The sequence below is a fragment of the Musa acuminata genome, chromosome BXJ1-1 (assembly GCF_036884655.1).
Source record: "Musa acuminata AAA Group cultivar baxijiao chromosome BXJ1-1, Cavendish_Baxijiao_AAA, whole genome shotgun sequence".
NCBI classification, from domain to species: Eukaryota; Viridiplantae; Streptophyta; class Magnoliopsida; order Zingiberales; family Musaceae; genus Musa; species Musa acuminata.
In genome coordinates this window covers 3817681-3835670 of record NC_088327.1, presented here as the reverse complement: position 1 = coordinate 3835670, position 17990 = coordinate 3817681, and the positions used below count along the sequence as shown (strand labels likewise).

General features: G+C 37.4%; 2 protein-coding genes across 4 annotated transcripts in view; both read left to right on the top strand.

The window, feature by feature from the left end:
• The first annotated feature begins 999 nt into the window (after nt 1-999).
• On the top strand, nt 1000-3176 carry LOC103988548 (protein EARLY RESPONSIVE TO DEHYDRATION 15). Of its 2 annotated transcripts, none has more exons than XM_009407108.3 (3): nt 1000-1125; nt 2347-2717; nt 2808-3176. In XM_009407108.3, exons 2-3 carry the CDS (start codon nt 2372-2374, stop codon nt 2966-2968), a joined length of 507 nt encoding a protein of 168 aa, XP_009405383.2. In that variant the 5' UTR covers nt 1000-1125; nt 2347-2371; the 3' UTR covers nt 2969-3176. The 2 variants fall into 2 exon arrangements, with proteins under 2 accessions (XP_009405383.2, XP_018684421.2); XM_018828876.2 differs by having other exon boundaries at nt 1057-1125; nt 2356-2717.
• A 434-nt stretch (nt 3177-3610) lies between these two features.
• The window catches only part of LOC135612422 (folylpolyglutamate synthase-like), a 31003-nt gene continuing 16623 nt past the window's right edge, over nt 3611-17990 (top strand). Inside the window, exons 1-5 of one of the 2 annotated variants that reach the window (XM_065108730.1) lie at nt 3611-4096; nt 6576-6739; nt 9376-9441; nt 17008-17117; nt 17709-17769. In XM_065108730.1, coding sequence (XP_064964802.1) covers nt 3868-4096; nt 6576-6739; nt 9376-9441; nt 17008-17117; nt 17709-17769 — 630 coding nt within the window. In that variant the 5' untranslated portion in view covers nt 3611-3867. Of the gene's footprint in view, nt 4097-6575; nt 6740-9375; nt 9442-11679; nt 11810-17007; nt 17118-17708; nt 17770-17990 lie in introns of those variants that run through there. The other variant, XM_065108795.1, reaches the window with a different exon arrangement.

Here is a 17990-nt window from a genome sequence, read left to right as displayed (position 1 = left end):
TAACAAAAATAATATCTTCATCCACTTTTGTTCTTTTTAGGAAAATAATAAATGAACAAGATTACTAGATGATTTTCCTAAAAAAATATTCATATTTGAGGTATTTCTCAAAAGTATCTCTCTTTTATTTTTCTAAAACAATACCCCTAATAAAAAATATATAAAATATCACTCAAAAGTTTTTCCATCAAATTTTTATGTGACTCTTTTATTGTCATTACTGATGGACTATTACAATATCATATTTTTATTCTTGTGTTTAGTTTAATTAAGATTAACATTTTATTTAAATCATTTACAGTATTTTTAAATACCAAAACACTAATAAGCAAAATAAAAATTGAGGGACAATTTAGGTATTTTAATATTAAAAATACTATTTAAGAAAAATATTCTAATTAGGAAATACCCAAAATTATTGCCCCAAAATCTTCCACCGAGACAAAGAAAAAAAATATTGTGGCGTCTAAGATTAGATTAGTTAAAATTATACAGGTGGAGTATTAAATTAACTGACATAATTCAGTTCATAAAAAAAAAAGTCTCATTTAATTAGTTGACTAACACCCATTCGTTTTATTTTATTTTATTTTATTTTATTATTCTTTTTCGCATCATACTTTGGCGTATTCTAGCAAGCTTAGCTAGCTTGATTAGCGCTAATTAATAGTAATATAATTAATTTTTAATTATTTTTATTAGAATCCAAAAGTCAAAAAAAAGAAAAAGAAAAAGGAAGCTCTGATAGAAGGTTACGAGAAGGATCCAAGAAAACACTTACCCGCCCACGTACGTGATTTTTAAATAGAAGACAGGTTTGGGACCCGCATCGGTGTCACGATTCTGCCAATCGTAAGGCGGGTGAAATCTTGGGTTCAAATAATTGAATACGAAAAATGGTACGCGCAAAGCCAATAGGTCGACGGTGTACGCGGCGTCGACTCGTAGTCGTCCTTGGAGACCAAAGCTGTCGCTTCGGACCACCGAAGCTAGTGGTTCGGAACATCCCCTCGGTCCGCCTATAAAGTGAGGCCCTGCTCGCCCCCCCCCCCCACAGCACCCCATCGGGCGATAGTGTTCTGGTCCTCTTCTTCCTTGATATTTTGGGCGACAGAGCTCGTGGAGGTAAAGAAATCTGACTTCCCGCTGATACCGTCCCCGCATATCTATGCCATGCTCGAATCCATGGGTTGTATAGAATTAAGCACGATCCGTGGCTGGATCTCTCGATCTGAATCATCTAGTCTTGTCATCGGTAGATTCTTGAAGTTTCGTGATGTTTTCTTCTGGATCTGGTTGATCTTCTTCTCCGAGGAGGATAGACTGGTTTTTCGTTCGGATCGTTGAATTGACTTGGAGAAGTGGGATTCCGATCCCCTTGATCTTCTTAGATATATGAATCTATGAACAAGGGGATGTAATTTTACCTGTCTAGGAATTTCTATGCCTGTGGAACCTGTGCTTGATCGCAAAGTTCCCGAATTGCTGCGATCAGGTTGGTTTTCATCGTATTCCTCATAACTTTCAAGTCCAAGATGATGAGTTTACTCGAATTTTAGGAGGGTTCATGTAAGCTTTTTCGCTCTTGACTTCTCCAAAGCGGAACTTTGTTATCTGTAACTCTCTGTACAGAATTATTGAAAGAACTGATTACATGAAGTGCTTTAGGTTATATTTTCTATATACTTATTAGAAATTAGTTTACTCTTCACTTGTTCTGTAATCTTAAAAGGATTTCATGTGGAGGTTTAGGATGTTACTTGTTCCTCATATATAGTTTCCTTTTCTTTTGTTTCTTGATCAAATTATTCTTCTATTTCATGTGTCATATGGCCTTTTAGTAAGTGAATTCTAATATAGTCAGTCAATGTATTTTGAATAAGAAAAATCAAATATTATGTTTCTTCTTTCGACTTGGTCCTTTCAGTCTTTGCAAGTGATTAAATAGTTCAGTATCATCCATATGAACTATGAGCGCAAACTAGATTGTATTTCTTTTATACTGGTTTTTCATTTAGCTCCTTTTGTTATTTTATCTTCCTCCAAATCTTGATGGAGTTAGGTTTCGTTTCTGAGCATGAAATTATCGAGGAGTTACATTGCCAGAAGAACAGGGAAACAAACAAAGATCAAATTCGTTATTGCATTTGTTATTTGAAGAAATTAATAGATTAATGAGTGAAATTTCCATGAGTCTACTCTGCTTATCTTCATCAACATTTAGACAAAACTTTAAACGGTAGCTGAAAATAAAAACCATTTGAATGCCATCATGTTGTTGGATAAAAATGCATTATGTTGTCGAATATAATCCTCTAAACAACCTGCTTTCATCGTGCCTAATAGAAAGTGCAGATACAACTGGGAGATAATGAGTGCAATGGCTGTATCGTCGGGAGCGGCAATGAAGTCTACGCTGAACCCAAATGCTCCACTCTTCATCCCGATGGCACTGCAACAGGTGGAGGATTTCTCACCAGAATGGTGGGAGTTGGTGAACACCACCACTTGGTTCCGCGAACATTGGTTCCACCGCAACCAAGATCAAGAAACCTTCGATGTTAATGATGAGGAGGATGTGGCCAACCTGCTGCCAGACACTATTGATCTTGGAATCGGGGATGAATTATCCATTATCGAGGCAGAGCTTGATGATGCAGCTTTCCACCAATCCGTGGTAGCTGCAGAGGCCCTGAAGAAAGGAATAATTGACTATGGTAATCCATCGCATCTCTTCCATCATAAAACAACAACTATATGTGATCATGCTTAATAGCTATTTATTTGATTGCGTTCTTCTGGGACAGGGTTTCTGAACGATGAAGAGTCGGTGGTGAGGAACCTGGGCTTGAAATCTCCCAAGAACGCTGTCAGACCAATCCTGCAATCAGCAAAATACTGGGAGAAACCCGCGCAGCGTCCGAACCCAATGGGCAGCCCCCGCCGTATGATTCAGCAGCCTCGCTGAGAGCCTTTGTTGTATAGAAGTAAAAATGCGACTGTTAGCTGTAGTGCTGTTTAGCTACTCACACCAAACTCCATGAACACAAAAAAGAGGGTGAAAAAAAGGGGTGTAAGAAAGTTGGTGCACTTGCATAACTTCTTACAACCGTCAGAACATTTTCACTGTTCCCATCTCTGTGAAATTAAGCGTAGTGTACGAGTCCTTCGTGCTATCCAATCTGTGCAGAACTAGTAATATGTCTGGATTGGTTTTGGGAGTTCAGTTCCCGAACATTTACCGCAAAAGGGCCCCGCCAAATTTTGGTTCAAAGGATATCATTTGCAGTGGGTTAATTAGTTTAATCACAAAAAATATCATTATATATTACATTAAACGACGCCACTTAATAATACTAGATATATTAATACGGTAAAAATCATTTACTTGATATTAATAACATAAAACAACATAAAGGTCATTCAAACACGAATTATCATCACCTTTTAGATAGTCAAAATCATTTATAATTAAATCAACATTTTGGAACCATATTGAGCGTTCACGTAGTATGCATTTGCTACCACACTTGGCCAAAATGAGGAATAAAAAGGTAAATAATTGGACAAGATTCCAACCTGCTCCAATTCCGTTCCACTTAAAATGGAAGAACGCAGGACGGCAACGTTGCTGCATCGTGTCGCTGCAATCGTCGCTTGGAGTCAGCAGCCCGCCAGCGGACGGAGATGACGGCGGGCGGCGACTTCCGCTTCCCCCCTTTCTGTTCTCTTTACTTTTTCTCCACATTCCATCTTGCGATTGACGGCGTGCCACGGTTGTTAGGGCTCCCCTGCTTCCTCAGGCTCAGGATAACGTTATTTTTTGTTGTCATTTTCCTCCTCATTCTATAGGCTTATTGTTATGTGATGCCCGCCGTCGCTACCGCTTTCGCCGTATCGCCAACCGCACCGAACCGGTGTCCCCCGCATATTCCCTATCCTGGCCTCACCACCACTAGGCGCCCGGTCGATTCCCCGCCGACCCCCATATCGAGGCCTTCCTCTCCTTCCCCCTTCTTCTATCTCAGTCTCAAAGGCCGCTCCCTCCTCGCCCTCGTCTGCTTCCGCCTGCCTTCCCGTCGCCGCCTGCCCACAGGTAATTCTCTTGGTTCTGTGCATCTCAAGTCCCGCGATCTGCTTCTCGATTCTTGGGCTTATTTGGATCGTCTTTAATATTTAATGACAGATAATTATATTGCTCTAAACGTTGATTCTGCTGATCGATAGAGAAGATTGTAAACTAATACAGTAGCAGTTGCAGGTCGATGAGTTTGGCTAAAGTATGTGGTTTCGTTAATTTTTAGGATTGTTCAAGATGTTTTAATGATATGCTGGTAAAGCTTGTACTCACTTTGATAATTGAACGTTTAGGGTTTGAGAGTTAGGCTTGGACGTCATTGCATACCTGTTATGTTAGAAGTAACATAAGCAGCTTTGGTTCTCTCAGGGAAGATCAATTTGTTCTTATATTTAAAATGTCTTATGAGTCATGACGTAGAAAATGATATTCACTGTGCTTCTACAAGGCTGTTTCCCATATTTCTGAACTAGATTGGTTAACTAATAATTCACACTGAGGTTAAATTACGACCCCATATTCATGCGTGTAGCTTGGTATATCTATGTTTAAGTTGCATCTGATCCATTGTTAAGATTGCTTCCATTAATTCTTGCCTAGCAAATATGGTTTCGTACTCATTGGTCAAATAAAATTGTGTGTGACCTTAAGGCAGTTTCCAATACAGCCATTACTATAAGAGTTATAGGACATCAATGGTACTAGAGTGTACGTCTGGGGACCTGTCTGGATTTTGGATCAAATATTTTCGACCAATACCATGATTTAAATCGTTGTTTTGTCATCATTTTTCTAACATTATTCTTTATGTATTATTATTTTTATATTTCCTTTTTTTGGGGAAAGATAGATATCTTATAAAATTTTGATCCCAAATAGTTGGGACATTACAACTTGCTGTTGTAGATATCTTACAAAATACATATTTACTATTTTATATGATTTTTAATTCTTCAAATTTTAAACTATTTTCTCAATCAATAATTGATCCAAGCAATCCTACTGTTCTTATCTTCCATATCTAATACCTATGAATCCAAGTCGTGGGCATGCAAATTGGTATGATTGGTTTTCTTATGTGCCCATGCCCAGTGCATCAATCAATAACGAGGCTTTTGCAGCTACACTCAACCTTCCCATACTTGTCTTAGTTTTCATATAATTCAAATCAGTCTATGTGGTGGACTCATATGCACTGCCATTGTAAATGACATAATTAATTTAATCTTTTCTGAAGTATTTGACAGCCCACACAGATCTGTGACTACATCTAACTTAGTTGACCATGAGTATACTTAATAATAATCCATATTTAATGTTGGACAGCAACAAAGTGAAGAAAACTAGGGTGTTTTATGAACTCAACACAAAGTAAATGTGTATTTTGTTATAATGATAGACAAACCAAGGTAGTCAAAGGTGCTAGATACTAACATGGTTTGCAATACCTTACCATATTGCTCGATACGGGTGGTACATACCTGTTCGATAGAGGACTGGTATGGGCAGTACATCCGTACACCTTAGTGTACTGTGTGTTGGTATGTTTGGTGCAACTCGGTACATACTGTACCGATGATTGATCGGTACACCGATACGGTATGGTATTTAGAACCTTGGATACTAAAAGACCCTAGGATACCAAAACACCCGAGGTGCTAGGCCAAAACGCCAAAAGGCACCTGACTCATGGTCGGCTCGACCCATGTTGATTTGGTCCAAGCACATGCTTGGAACACCCGAAGCCTTGGATCAGGCATGTACCTTGGCCATGCCCGATTGAAGGTGCCCGTTTGGACTTGGGTGCTCAAGCTTCACTTGGCCCGAGTTCCTTAGTGAGTGCCAGAGCACCCGGTGATCTTTCAAAGGCAACCACCTATATTTGAGATGATGAATTACTTGCAAGGACTAAAGGAAAGCAAATAAAGATTTGGCAGAGAGACTAGGCTTTAGAAGTGAATGAATTAAAGGCATGATTCTCCTAGTAGATGTATTGATTTATCCGAGTAAGCCATTTGCTGGTTGCTTTAGTGTAATTTCTTGAGTCATCTGAACTCTTTGGAAAATCCTATTATCTACGTCTCTCTTCTGGCAGATCTAGACGTATCTAGAAGATAAACCATTTGATGTTCTTGTTGCAACATTTATTCACATTTAAGGCCAATATTTTAGGGCACATATGTATTTCATTATTTTGTGATTTGGTCCATGGGATCCATCTTTTATTGGTTGGCCATGTCTACTAAGCGTAAAGGAATTATTTTCTGAAGAAAGTTGTGACAAAAAATGTTGTTGGCTTTTGTCCGTATATCTTTCTACGATATGTTCTTGGTTATGAGTTTTCTTTGTTGGTTTGTATTTAAATCATTGGCAGATTTCAACTTAGATGGCCAAAATCAGAAATTTTCCATGTTAATCTAATTTTAAAATTCACTTGAATTTGATGATGTCTATTTGGTTCCTGAGTTGAGAGTAACCTTCTCTTATTTATTTGCAGAGATGGAAAGCAACGGTGTTCTTTCAGGAAAGACACCTGATTTAGTTCTTTCTTCTTCATATGAGGCTGCTATGAGGGCCCTTTCCTCCCTAATCAGTGGTCGCAAACGTGGAGAACCACCAAAGAGGGATAAGAAGTTGGATTTGATATTTAATTATTTAAAGGTAATCCCATTTGTGATTGCATTTGGTGTTCATTTTTTATAATTAATTTTTTTTAGAATTATCCAATTGTTGACATTCAATTTTTTATCTTTCTTATGGTTCAAGGACATCTTGCAAGAAAGGATATTGTAGATATAAAGTGAACCTTGACTTATTTATAACAAATTGCCTTAATTTTCAAGTTCATGGAACCTCAATTAAGAACTTGATGTTTTCCTGTCTATAATGTTGAGAAATGATGACACTCCATACAGGCATTGTGATTCAGATATAATGTCTCATGCCAATAATGTGACATTATAGAAATTGACTAAATGCAAGAAGTTATGCCTTAGGTCAGCGATCAAATGTTGTTTGCTCAAGAAAAAAAAATTCTTTTCAATGTGAAACCCAATGTTATGGAGCAATGTGAAACACATTGTTGTGGGATGTAGGTTTTGTGGGGGCAATGAAGATTGTCTATTAGAGCTCTCAATAATTTGCATAAGCATTTATATGACAATCTTCTTTGAACTAAATAAAGTTAGGTTGAAAATCATGTATTCCTGCTTGAATTTTGAAGGGGACACATTCTTCTCTTTACTATGATAAGTGAAGAGTTGTCTCTTTTGATAACTGTTTTTCAATCTGATCAAACAATCCACACATTCAGATTGATTTTATCCATCTCTAAATAAAGGCTGTAGGCTGCTAATTGATTGTGGCAGTGATCTTATGAATAACTACGTTTTCCACAGAGAAACATTCACATTAAGGTTAGCTTAGACAACAACATTAATAAATATTTATACTAGTACAAATACTGGCAAACATTCAAATAGCACATGAATAAGCACCGTTCTTAGGAATTACCAAAATTTCCATAAAGAGACATTCATAATGAAGTTAAATTGACTTGGACAAGTTATTCAATAAGATCATCAATAAATTATCTTCAACAGTATGTTACATTTTATAAATTTAAAGATAGGTAATAAGTCCACCAGTTGTTTGAATTGAAAGTATCAAGAGCAATAGATCCAAAGGCTAGTTCTTAAGGAAAGAGGTTTTACCAAGGTTAATAATCAAATCTAAATCAAATATATCAATTCCGATTCATAGTCTTGTAGTTAGAAAAATACTCAAATATCCAAAAATTCCTAAAATAACTAACCAACCATCTAACAATCTTGCTTCTACCAAGTGCTCCCAATTTAGACTGTAATTAAAGAATTTATTGTTTATGATGTGGACAACCTTCACATATATGTCATCAAAGATAATGCACTTGCATTGTTATCTATTTTAACAAAAGGAAACAGGGGTTGTCCAGCTTGGGGTGAGGACAAATACTGCCTTTCTAATTGTAGTACAGCATTTAAATTGGTAGGAAAGATGAGAATATTATTTACGGTTGATTTATGTTAGGATTAGTTATGATTGAAGAACTTAAATATGAGATTTGTAAGTCCATAGGACATTGTTATTTTTCTTTTGTAATCATATAGGGTATTTTAGGTTAATTTCATTCTTTATTAGATCATAGCTTGGGCTCTTTTCTTCCTCTCAAAGTAAAGAAAACCCTTGTTAGAGAATCGTGTCCTAAAATATTTATTTGGAGTATTCATCACTTTCAAAAAAACATCATTTTCCACTTTTCAGCATATATGTATGACAAGGTTTCAAGTTCTAGTCTGAGACCTGTATTGGTCCCTAGTAAGATTGATATGGTCTAGTGTATACTGGCATGCCAATACATGTAGACCAGTGTATTAGTTGGCACAGATCAAAGAGAAAGAGAGAGACGATGGGAGGAAGAGTAGGAGAGGAGAGAGGAATGGAGTATGCGGAGAGGAGGAAGTAGAGTAGAAAGGAGGGGAGTAGGAGGAGATGAAGAAGCAGAGGAGAGAGGGGAGGAGTAGGAGAGGAGAGGAAGCAGAATAGGAGATAATGCACAATATAGGAGGAGACGATGACAATGACACAAGGAGGAGAGTAGGAGACACAACAGCTATGTCGGGTGGAAAGCTAAGACCAAAGTGGTATAGGTTTCAGCTAGCAGCTGACTGAAAGAAAGAGAGATACAGGAAAAAGGAGGAAAAGCTACATAGAGAAAGGTTTGCTGATTAAACACTACAGAGCAGTCCTTGAAAATGACTACATACAGAAGGGTCCTTAGTTACTCGGAGACATACAAAAGGATCCTTTTTAGTTACATGATGAGAGTCTTGCTTCTTTTGATGCATCTAAACTAGGTCGGATTGGTCAATACCATGGTTTAACATATTGTTTGGACTGACACATGTGGGCAGTATGTACTGGTTTGGGCCTGAATCAGAACCCGAATTGCCCAATTTTGGACAGTCCATGTGCTGTACAAGATTTACCTTCTGGTAAGCCCCGTGATCAATATGCCCCATGTATCATGTGTCGGTGTGTTCGGTACGACTTGGTACATACCGTACCGACAACTGGTACGGACTGATAAGGTGAACCATATGTGTCGATATGTTGGTACGTATCATACCGATGGCCGGTTGGTACATTGGTACGGATTGATAAAGCGAACCATGCTTTGTTCCTTCATATCTTTTAAATTCGTCTTTCATGTTTTCTTTTGCTTTTCCTTGCAAATATTCACTTTGTTTTTCTAACAGATAATAGGTGTGGAGAAAAGCTTACCCGAACTTAAGATTATCCACATAGGAGGAACTAAAGGAAAGGTAATGCTTTTGCCTCTTAATTCTTGTTCTTTGTATCCTATCTTTTATTTTAATTCTTTATATATCATCATTGTTTCTACTTTCTACCATGTACTTTAACTTGACAAATTCACTTAAACACAAGCTTTGGATGACAACTTGATGCTTCTCGCCACTTTCCACTGAATTATTTTGTTTTTTTTTTGTATCTTGTGGTGTTGGAGGAACACAGTGGTATGATACACTTTGAGTTTCTGGTCATATATAGGTCCATGTGCAGTTTCTTCAATATATGTCTGTTTGGAAATCAATTACATTATCATGCTATGTCAGAAGGATTGGGTTGTAATCCTTGTACTTTCAATGTCTCATCTTGTTAATCTGTAGATGATGCACTCATCTTCCAAGGGTCCAAAGAGGAATCTGACATGACTAGGCTATTTGAAACTTGATATGGTTGGAATTCTACCTACTAATCCAAGGACATGTAGTAAATATGTGGTAGTTGATAAGACTTGTATGTGCAGCTCATGCACTATGGATGGATACATGAACCCATGATCCATACCATCTTCAATAGCCTAACTTGATAAATATTGGGACTTAGCAACATCGGCAATCACTGTCTTAGAGGAAAAGATTTGGCAGTATGTTTGTGCAGGTCACTGCAGTATTTTTAAAAAGGTAAGAGTTATTTGTTGGAATTTCCAAAGGGCAACATTTATATGTACTATTTAGTATTTAGTCTGTACTTTTTTTCTTTTGTTTTGTTAGTCCTATTTGTTGTGTATTTGTACCAGGGTTTGAAGTTTTGGTCCAAGACCTGTGTCAGTTTTTAGCCAGATGAGTATGGGTTTGGTACATGCTGGTGTACTGACACAGGGTATTCCGACATACTGATTGGTATAGACCAAATAGAAAGAGGGAAAGAAGAGGAGAGATGGAGAGGGAGGAGAGGAGGAACGAGGAAGTGGAAGAGGAAGAGAATGCAGAGGAGGCTGTGAGGAGAAGCGACTGAGGAGTAATACTGGAGAGTAACCAATAATGGCGATGTGGGCAGCAGTGAGGCAGCTGAGCTATAGTGGTGAGGCATCAGGGAGAAGAGATGAGACAGATAGTAGAGCAGAGAGAGGAAAAAATGGAATGCTGCCATCAAAAGACTATAAAAAATTTAAAAAAGGGATATGGGCAGCAAGTGGTGTGATTACTGCCTGGCACCCCATGGGTTTAATCACTAAAACCAGGCGGTAAGCTTGGTTTGGTAGGGTTACCAGTCAGTAACCCCTGCTTCAGACCGGACCGAGCGATTTTGCTTGGTCTGCATCCTGCTTTCTGGTTGGACTGAAATAGTGGTCGCTGTAGACTGGTCCGATCAGTTTTTAAATCACTGATTTGTGCAAAAAGAATCATATTCAAATTTGCATATCTTTATCTTTAAAAATGATTGACTCCTGGACTAAAGGTCAAGTGTAATCCCTTCAACCATTGATTTGACCTACAGAAACCTTTTTGCAGGTCTTCGTAAACCATTCGAGCTAAATCATGCAGTTTAGATACTTCAAATTAAGAATTGCAATTTCGCAATACACAGGTATGTGCTGGTTTCTAGCTGGACCAGTAGATACCATACCGGTAATGGTGTACCGACATAGTATATCGGTATGTACAAAGTGGAAGGAAGAAGAGGAGGCTGTGGAGGAAGAGGAAGGAAGAAGAGGCAGTGGTGGAGGAAAAGGAGGAAGGAGGAAGAGGAAGACCCTAAAGAAGAGACAGTGGAGGAAGAGGAAGCAAGAAGAGGAGGAAGAAGAAGAAGAAAAGGAGACTGTGGAGGAGGAAGGAGGGAGAGGAAGGAAGAAGAGGAGACAGTGGAGGAAGATGAGGAAAAGGAGGAGAATAGGAGGAAGCATTTTCAAGGATGATGGTGCATGATAGTCATCAAAGCAACGAGCGACAATGTTTCGTGTGTATATGGAGAAAAGGGGTCACGTTCTCCACACGTACAAAGAAGAGGGCTTGCAAACATAAACCCTAATTTACCCTATTAAAGGTTTTTTAAGTTGGTCAGACCAGGCAACCTGAAATGGATGTGGTCCACGTCTCGGTTCGGGTTGGATTGGTAAACATCAGAGGGTACAAGCCAAATTGGATGAAATTGATTTTCTTGCTTTAAATGTCATAAACCATTTTGGAATAACTACTGTGCAAAACTTTTTCCTTTTCCACCTTTGCCTTGGAGAAATCATTTGCCTTCTCTTGCAGAATCACTATTGGGAATGGAATGGATGATTATTTTTAGCATAATACCTAGCTAGATAGCGGCCAACACCATCATCCAAGAATTCAACAATCTATGTTAGTGTTGTGCAGGATGAATATGGATATCCATGAGGTATTTTATCATGGCTTTCTCTTTGGGGTCTTTAATCTAATATCCTAGCTAATGTCATTGATTAATCTAATGAGCTGCTACTTCTCTCTTCTAGAGTTGGTAGCTTATATCCTTCTTTGATTATTTAGTTAGATTGGTTTCATACACTGTCAACTCAATGTGCTCTTTCCATCTCTTCGTACTATGACCTTTTTGAAGTTCGATAGATGTGATGGATTTATCAGAGATTTATCTTTCTCCTCAATACAAATTTTTATGCAGTTGGTATTTCGAAACAAAATGCACTTCACACATGTCCTTGTTAAAAGAAATTGAAGATCAGAAGCATACTGTTCAACACGCGGTGATTTAAAAAGCGCTAGGCATCAAGGTCCAAAAACGCTCGAGGCGTTAGGCGCTCGCTCGAGCGAAATGAGGCACTAAAATATAAAAATATATAATATAATTAATAAATATAATTATTTAAATAAAAATATGCTATTAAATTAAGAAAATCAGGTACAAAATTATAATAAATAAATATCTCAAATAGTATATTTTTTATTTTTTAAATAAAAAATAAACTATTAAATAAATAAAAATTAATAGTATTAAAATTAAAATAATATATTATTAATCTAATAAATAAAAATACTATTATTAGTATCAAGTTAGCAGTATACTGTTAACATACTGTTAACAGTATAGTGAGAAGAGTGTGAGAAGATCGAGGCTGTTGAGGCAACGACAGCGGGAGTGGCGAGCGACAGCAACGATTGTGGCAGCGGCGAGCAGTCAGCAAGCAACGATTGTGGCAACGGCGAGCGGCGACGACAGCGGGAGTGGCGAGCGATAGTAGGAGTGGGAGCGGGAGCTACAAGCGGCAGTGGAAGCGGGAGCGGCAACAGCAGCGGCGAGCAGTGATTGTGGCAGCGGCGAGTAGCGACAATAGCGATAGTGGCAGCGACAATAGAGAAGAAATCTCAGCGGCAAAATCGTGAGTGTTATGGTTGGGGAAGTCGGGGAAATCATGAGAGGGAGCCTGATATCGATGATTTAGTTGATTCGATTAAACTAACTAAAGCATCGGAGACCAACCAGACCTAAAAATCTGGTTCGGTCGCTTGGTTTAACCCAGGCGCTCGCCCGAAGCGCCTGGTGCCTGGGCTCGGGCGAGCGCCTCTTTGAAGCGAGACGCCTAGACATGAAGCGAGGCACTCGGGCCTCGCCTCGCCTCGCCCGAGCGCCTATTGAAATCACTATCAACACGTGATGATCCCATCGGGAGTTGTGATTGTATTTTGTTCTCATCTTTTGGTTATGCTACTCGGATGTATATGCATGACTGTGTTTAGGGTATTTCTTTAATTTTAGCTAGTTTCCTGTCCATTGCCTTTGGAAAAGTATACAAGAAGAACTTTTAATAGAGATGTGAGATGAAATTAGCATAATTCACTGGTAATGTCATGATGCTTGATTCATATGACTATGCTATGATGCACAATACAAATGACATCAAACACAATATTACAAATTTTATAGCTATTTTGTTCATCAACAGAAGATCAACATGCAAATTTTAGATGATCTTGGAAAATATGAACTCTCACAAGAATTAACCTTAATCAATCACCATGCATCAAGAACAAAATAGATTTCTCAATGGGTTTACAATACTGTATGGTACGTACCGATCTGCCAGTAGATCGGCACGCGGACCGCCCACTACCGGGTGGTATCCGGCATTTGGCCCCATATCGGGCGATACAGGGTTGTACCGGGTGGTAACGATCGAAATTGACCATTACTGAATGGCAACAGTACTCTAACAGTCAATTTGACCGTTGGAGTCCTCCTCAAGGGTTTTTAAACCTTTTCCTCCCCCCTATTTCAATCTATTTCATTCTCATACTCTCTTAAACTCTTTCAAACTCATTTTTTTTCACATTCTCTCTTATTCTCATATTTTTCACTATCCTAAACTCAACAAAGCAACGATTTGTAGATTGAACTAAATTTAGGAAGCTAATTTGGGAGGATTAAGAGGAAGAACGATCTGGAACGAACCGAAATTGCAAACCTTGCACAAGGCTACTCCCCAAAGCCCAAAAAAGATACGTGGCATTATTTTTACCTAATTTATATTAGTTTTGCTAAAACTATACTAAATGTATATTTATTTCTAACTTAATTATCCTATCTTAACTTTTTTTTTCCTTCTATTTTTAGATATTTTCGAAGGATTTTATGTCTATTTTAGACATACTGCTTGGTATGTCGTACCGTACCATACCGAGCAAAGCTCGCTACATCAGTATGGTACGAGATTAAGAACCTTGTTTCTTACTATATTTAAGAATTAAATATTTGGTATGTTAGTTGAATATCACAAGATATATTGTACTAGCTACTAGCTGGCATGGTTATAGAGCCAAATAGGTTCAGGCCTTTTCAAAGAAGTTATTTGTATGAGTTTATCAATGCGACAATTGAACCTGTGTCCTCTGAAATATATTGTCTCTTTCTATTGGCACAAGGGCAGAGAACTGACAATTTATTTTGTAAGTAAAATTAAGCAGAAAAGAGATAAGAAAGGGTAGAGGAACATAAAGTGAAAGAAAGGTGATAAAAGTTTCTTGCTCACAAAGAGAATTCCAACAAAAAAAAATCTCATAGTTTAATTGCTTTCAATAAGTAAACCACTTGATGGTAGTTCGGCATTTTTTATGGTTCTCTATTAACACCATGAAAGAGCCTCCAAGTCAAATCTTTCCAAATCAGGATGAGGAGACTATCCTAAATTGATCAACATTTCCTCAAAATTTTGCCTTTCTTGCCCCTTGCTTAAGACAAAAGCCTCGAAGATGTATAGAATAAAGAGAGGATTGAACCTTCTCAATCTGATTTTGCAAGGGGGTACTGGGCAAGTATTTAGTTAATGAATTCAATGATTCATCTGTCATTAAACTTATGTCATCTAGCTTTTTATAAGATGCACCTCTCAAGCATAGTTCACAAGATCAATATGTGATTGGCAATAGCTAGGAATCGGCAGAATTTGGTTGGTGATTTTTTTAAAAGAAAAACAAAATCAAAATTAAACTATAGTAAATAAAAATATTTTATGCTTAGAGTTCATCTTTTTTCATGAGATCTAATATAGTCTTACGTTGGTTGTCAATGATCCAACACAACCCTTCACCTTTTTTAATATGTAATAGTAGTTGTTGTTGTTGTAGAGTTCTATATCTTTATATTGCAAAAGATATCTTCATCTAAAACTATATGACAAAAGATAAAATATTGTACGTAAAATAACAATGATAAATAATGGAGAACAATTCCTTATTTATAAATAAATAATAAATATACTGTACAGATATATTACTAGAGTAAATATTTATTTTAGTTTAAAAAATAATGAAAAGCCATATTATGGCTCTAATGCTCTACTAATTACCATGAAATGAAATGTTGGGTTAATACAAGAAGTTATATAAAAAGATACTTGTGATTTATTCTAAATCCTGTGATATTTTCTTTCTTTGTGATAGAATTCCTATTCCGCAAGTGATTAATAATCCTTGTCTTGCCTCTCTGTTGTTCTTTCTTTTTATTGCATATGACAGTGGATATTGCGAGTTTGCAATAGTAGTTGTAGACAACATATATTATGTTTGCAAGAAAATGAAACAGCATCTCTTTTTTTTGTTTCAGAATCATAATAATTATGACTTGTCTTTTGTTTATCTTCTCCCATCTCTTCCCCTTGTGTTCCTCTCTGCACCTCTTTTTTCTTTTAGGCTATCAATCTGAATCTGCTAAATTAGTCAAAGTTGGCTAATGGCTTAATGCCAGTTGACTTTGATTGATTCTGGACATTTTCCAATGACATCTTACCAAAGGCCAATTAATTGACTGAAATCAGATTGGCTGGTGAACTTTGTTTACTCTTTTAACACTAGCCACAAACTGTTCTGAGTTTTGGAATACTCAAGCATCTAAAACACAACTAATAAAAGGAACTAAGATTCAGAACTGGTCTATATCAAATCAAACAATTCTTCTTGTGAATGAGAAGGCGAAAGGAGGAAGAGGAGATAGGGGAGGACACATACTAGGAGGAGGCAGTGATGCATACTGAAGGAGGCTGCGGCAATACGAGGAGGTGGCAGTAATATGGGGAAGGGGAACCAGATTCAAAGGTTGTGCAGAGGCAGAGGAGGTGACTATGGCAAAAGCATAGATGGATGAGAAAGAGAAGTGAATCTCCAAAGAGGGGCTGTTGAGGAGTTGCTAACTTTGTTGACCGAAGGAAAGGGGACTGTTGATAGCTTCCTCGAAGATCCCATATTAAAATAGTCTAAAAAAGTTCAAAATAGTTCCAATACCAGTAATAGATGGTAAGCTTACTGTTTGGTGCAGTTAGGTACCAAATACCAATTACCTTCTTTGATGGTAACTTGGTAACGTAACCTTATCGAATGGTGCGCTTGGTATGAAACCAGACTTGGCATATCTTCCTTTTCATTATCTTTTTTCCAGTGATATTAGGTGGGATATATTTCAGAAACCATTCAGCATTTTGGCACGACACCAATCAGGTGACTTATCAAAACTAGTACCAGATTGGCGTATGTAATTATGGTTGAACAGAAACCTATTTAGTTTATGTGTCATCTTTCACTCTGTGCTGTCAATAACAAATATTAAATGATCAAGTTGTTTTCCTTTTGAGTTATTTGATATTTTATTTTGTTACTATTGGTCTGTATATAACAAGGATGTTTCTTTCAATTCTGAGTAACTTGTGAGCAGGGTCTGCCGTACCGAGCCATACCGCCCGGTACGGGCGGTACGTACCGGTCCGAGAGTACTATAGCACTGTAGCAGTGCTACAGTACTCGGTACACCTGGGTGTACCGCTCGGTATACCGTACCATACCAGTACCGAGCCCAGGTCGAAATACCGGTACGGTACGGTATTGCGAACCTTGCTTGTGAGCATTCTATACATTAATGGTTTATCTTGAGGTAATCTGTTTTCATGCCTTTATCCACAATTGACTGTTTGATTTTATTTTCCTATTACCCAAGAGCTTACAAGTTGCAGATTATCTTCTATTATTTTATATTTATGTCTTGATCATAATTCTGTTCTGTAGCAAAATTAAACGAGATGCCCATGGTGCTCTTTTTTTATGGGATGAAAATTTCAGGGTTCAACATGCACATTTTGTGAAGCTATTTTACGTGAATGTGGTTTCCGAACGGGACTATTCACATCTCCTCATCTAATGGATGTCAGAGAAAGATTTCGAATTAATGGGTAAGTTTTAACATAAGTATGCTTCTTTTTGATTGACCATGTTTATAATAAGGTCCATCATATCGCTCGGTACGGGTGGCACGTACCAGTCCAATAGGAGACCGGTATAAGTGGTGTATTGGTATGCCCTCCATGTATCATGTGTTGGTACGCTCAATATATCTTGTTATAGCTCGGTACATATTGTACCAGTAGCTGGTCGGTATATCGGTATGGACCGGTAAGACGAACCACGATTTATAATGTTATAAAACTTTTTGTCATAATTTCTTAATATTATTAGCAGTGTTCTTGTTACTTTTGGGCACTAGCTTTCTATTTCATAATCATACATGATATCCTTATGCCTTTAATGTCAGCGTTCTCCACAAAGATTGTTCTTCTTAATTGACAATTCAATCTTCTAATGTAAAATTTGGATTATACAGAATTCTTCTTGTTTCAGTTTTCTTTGATTTTAAATACCAGAATATTGAATCTCGTGGTGCTTGATGAAAGAAGATCACTGAATGTTTTGTATTAGTAATTTCACCCTTAGATGTTTTAGATTTCTGTTCTATTTGATGCTTATCAATTAGTATAATTTTGCAGGTTAGATATCTCCGAAGATAAGTTTTTGTATTACTTTTGGGATTGTTGGAACCTATTGAAGGTGTGTTTATGTATTATTCATTTTTCCATTATGTACCCAACCTTGATAGAATTTAGAAGGAACAAGCTATTCACCTTAACAATAATCTTGATACTAGTAAAAGTTCATTGAATCCTGAAGAGATATATGTGATAGTGGAATGAAAACTTACTCTAGATGATTAAACAAGGAGAATGGCCAATTTTTGTTTATATGAGCTTTAGGTAAACTTTGTCATATTT

Coding starts and splice junctions, on each gene's coding strand:
- LOC103988548 (XM_009407108.3), top strand. CDS start 2,372: ATGAGTGCAATGGCTGTATCGTCGGGAGCGGCAATGAAGTCTACGCTG. Junction 2,718..2,807: donor GAAAGGAATAATTGACTATG/GTAATCCATCGC, acceptor CTTCTGGGACAG/GGTTTCTGAACGATGAAGAG.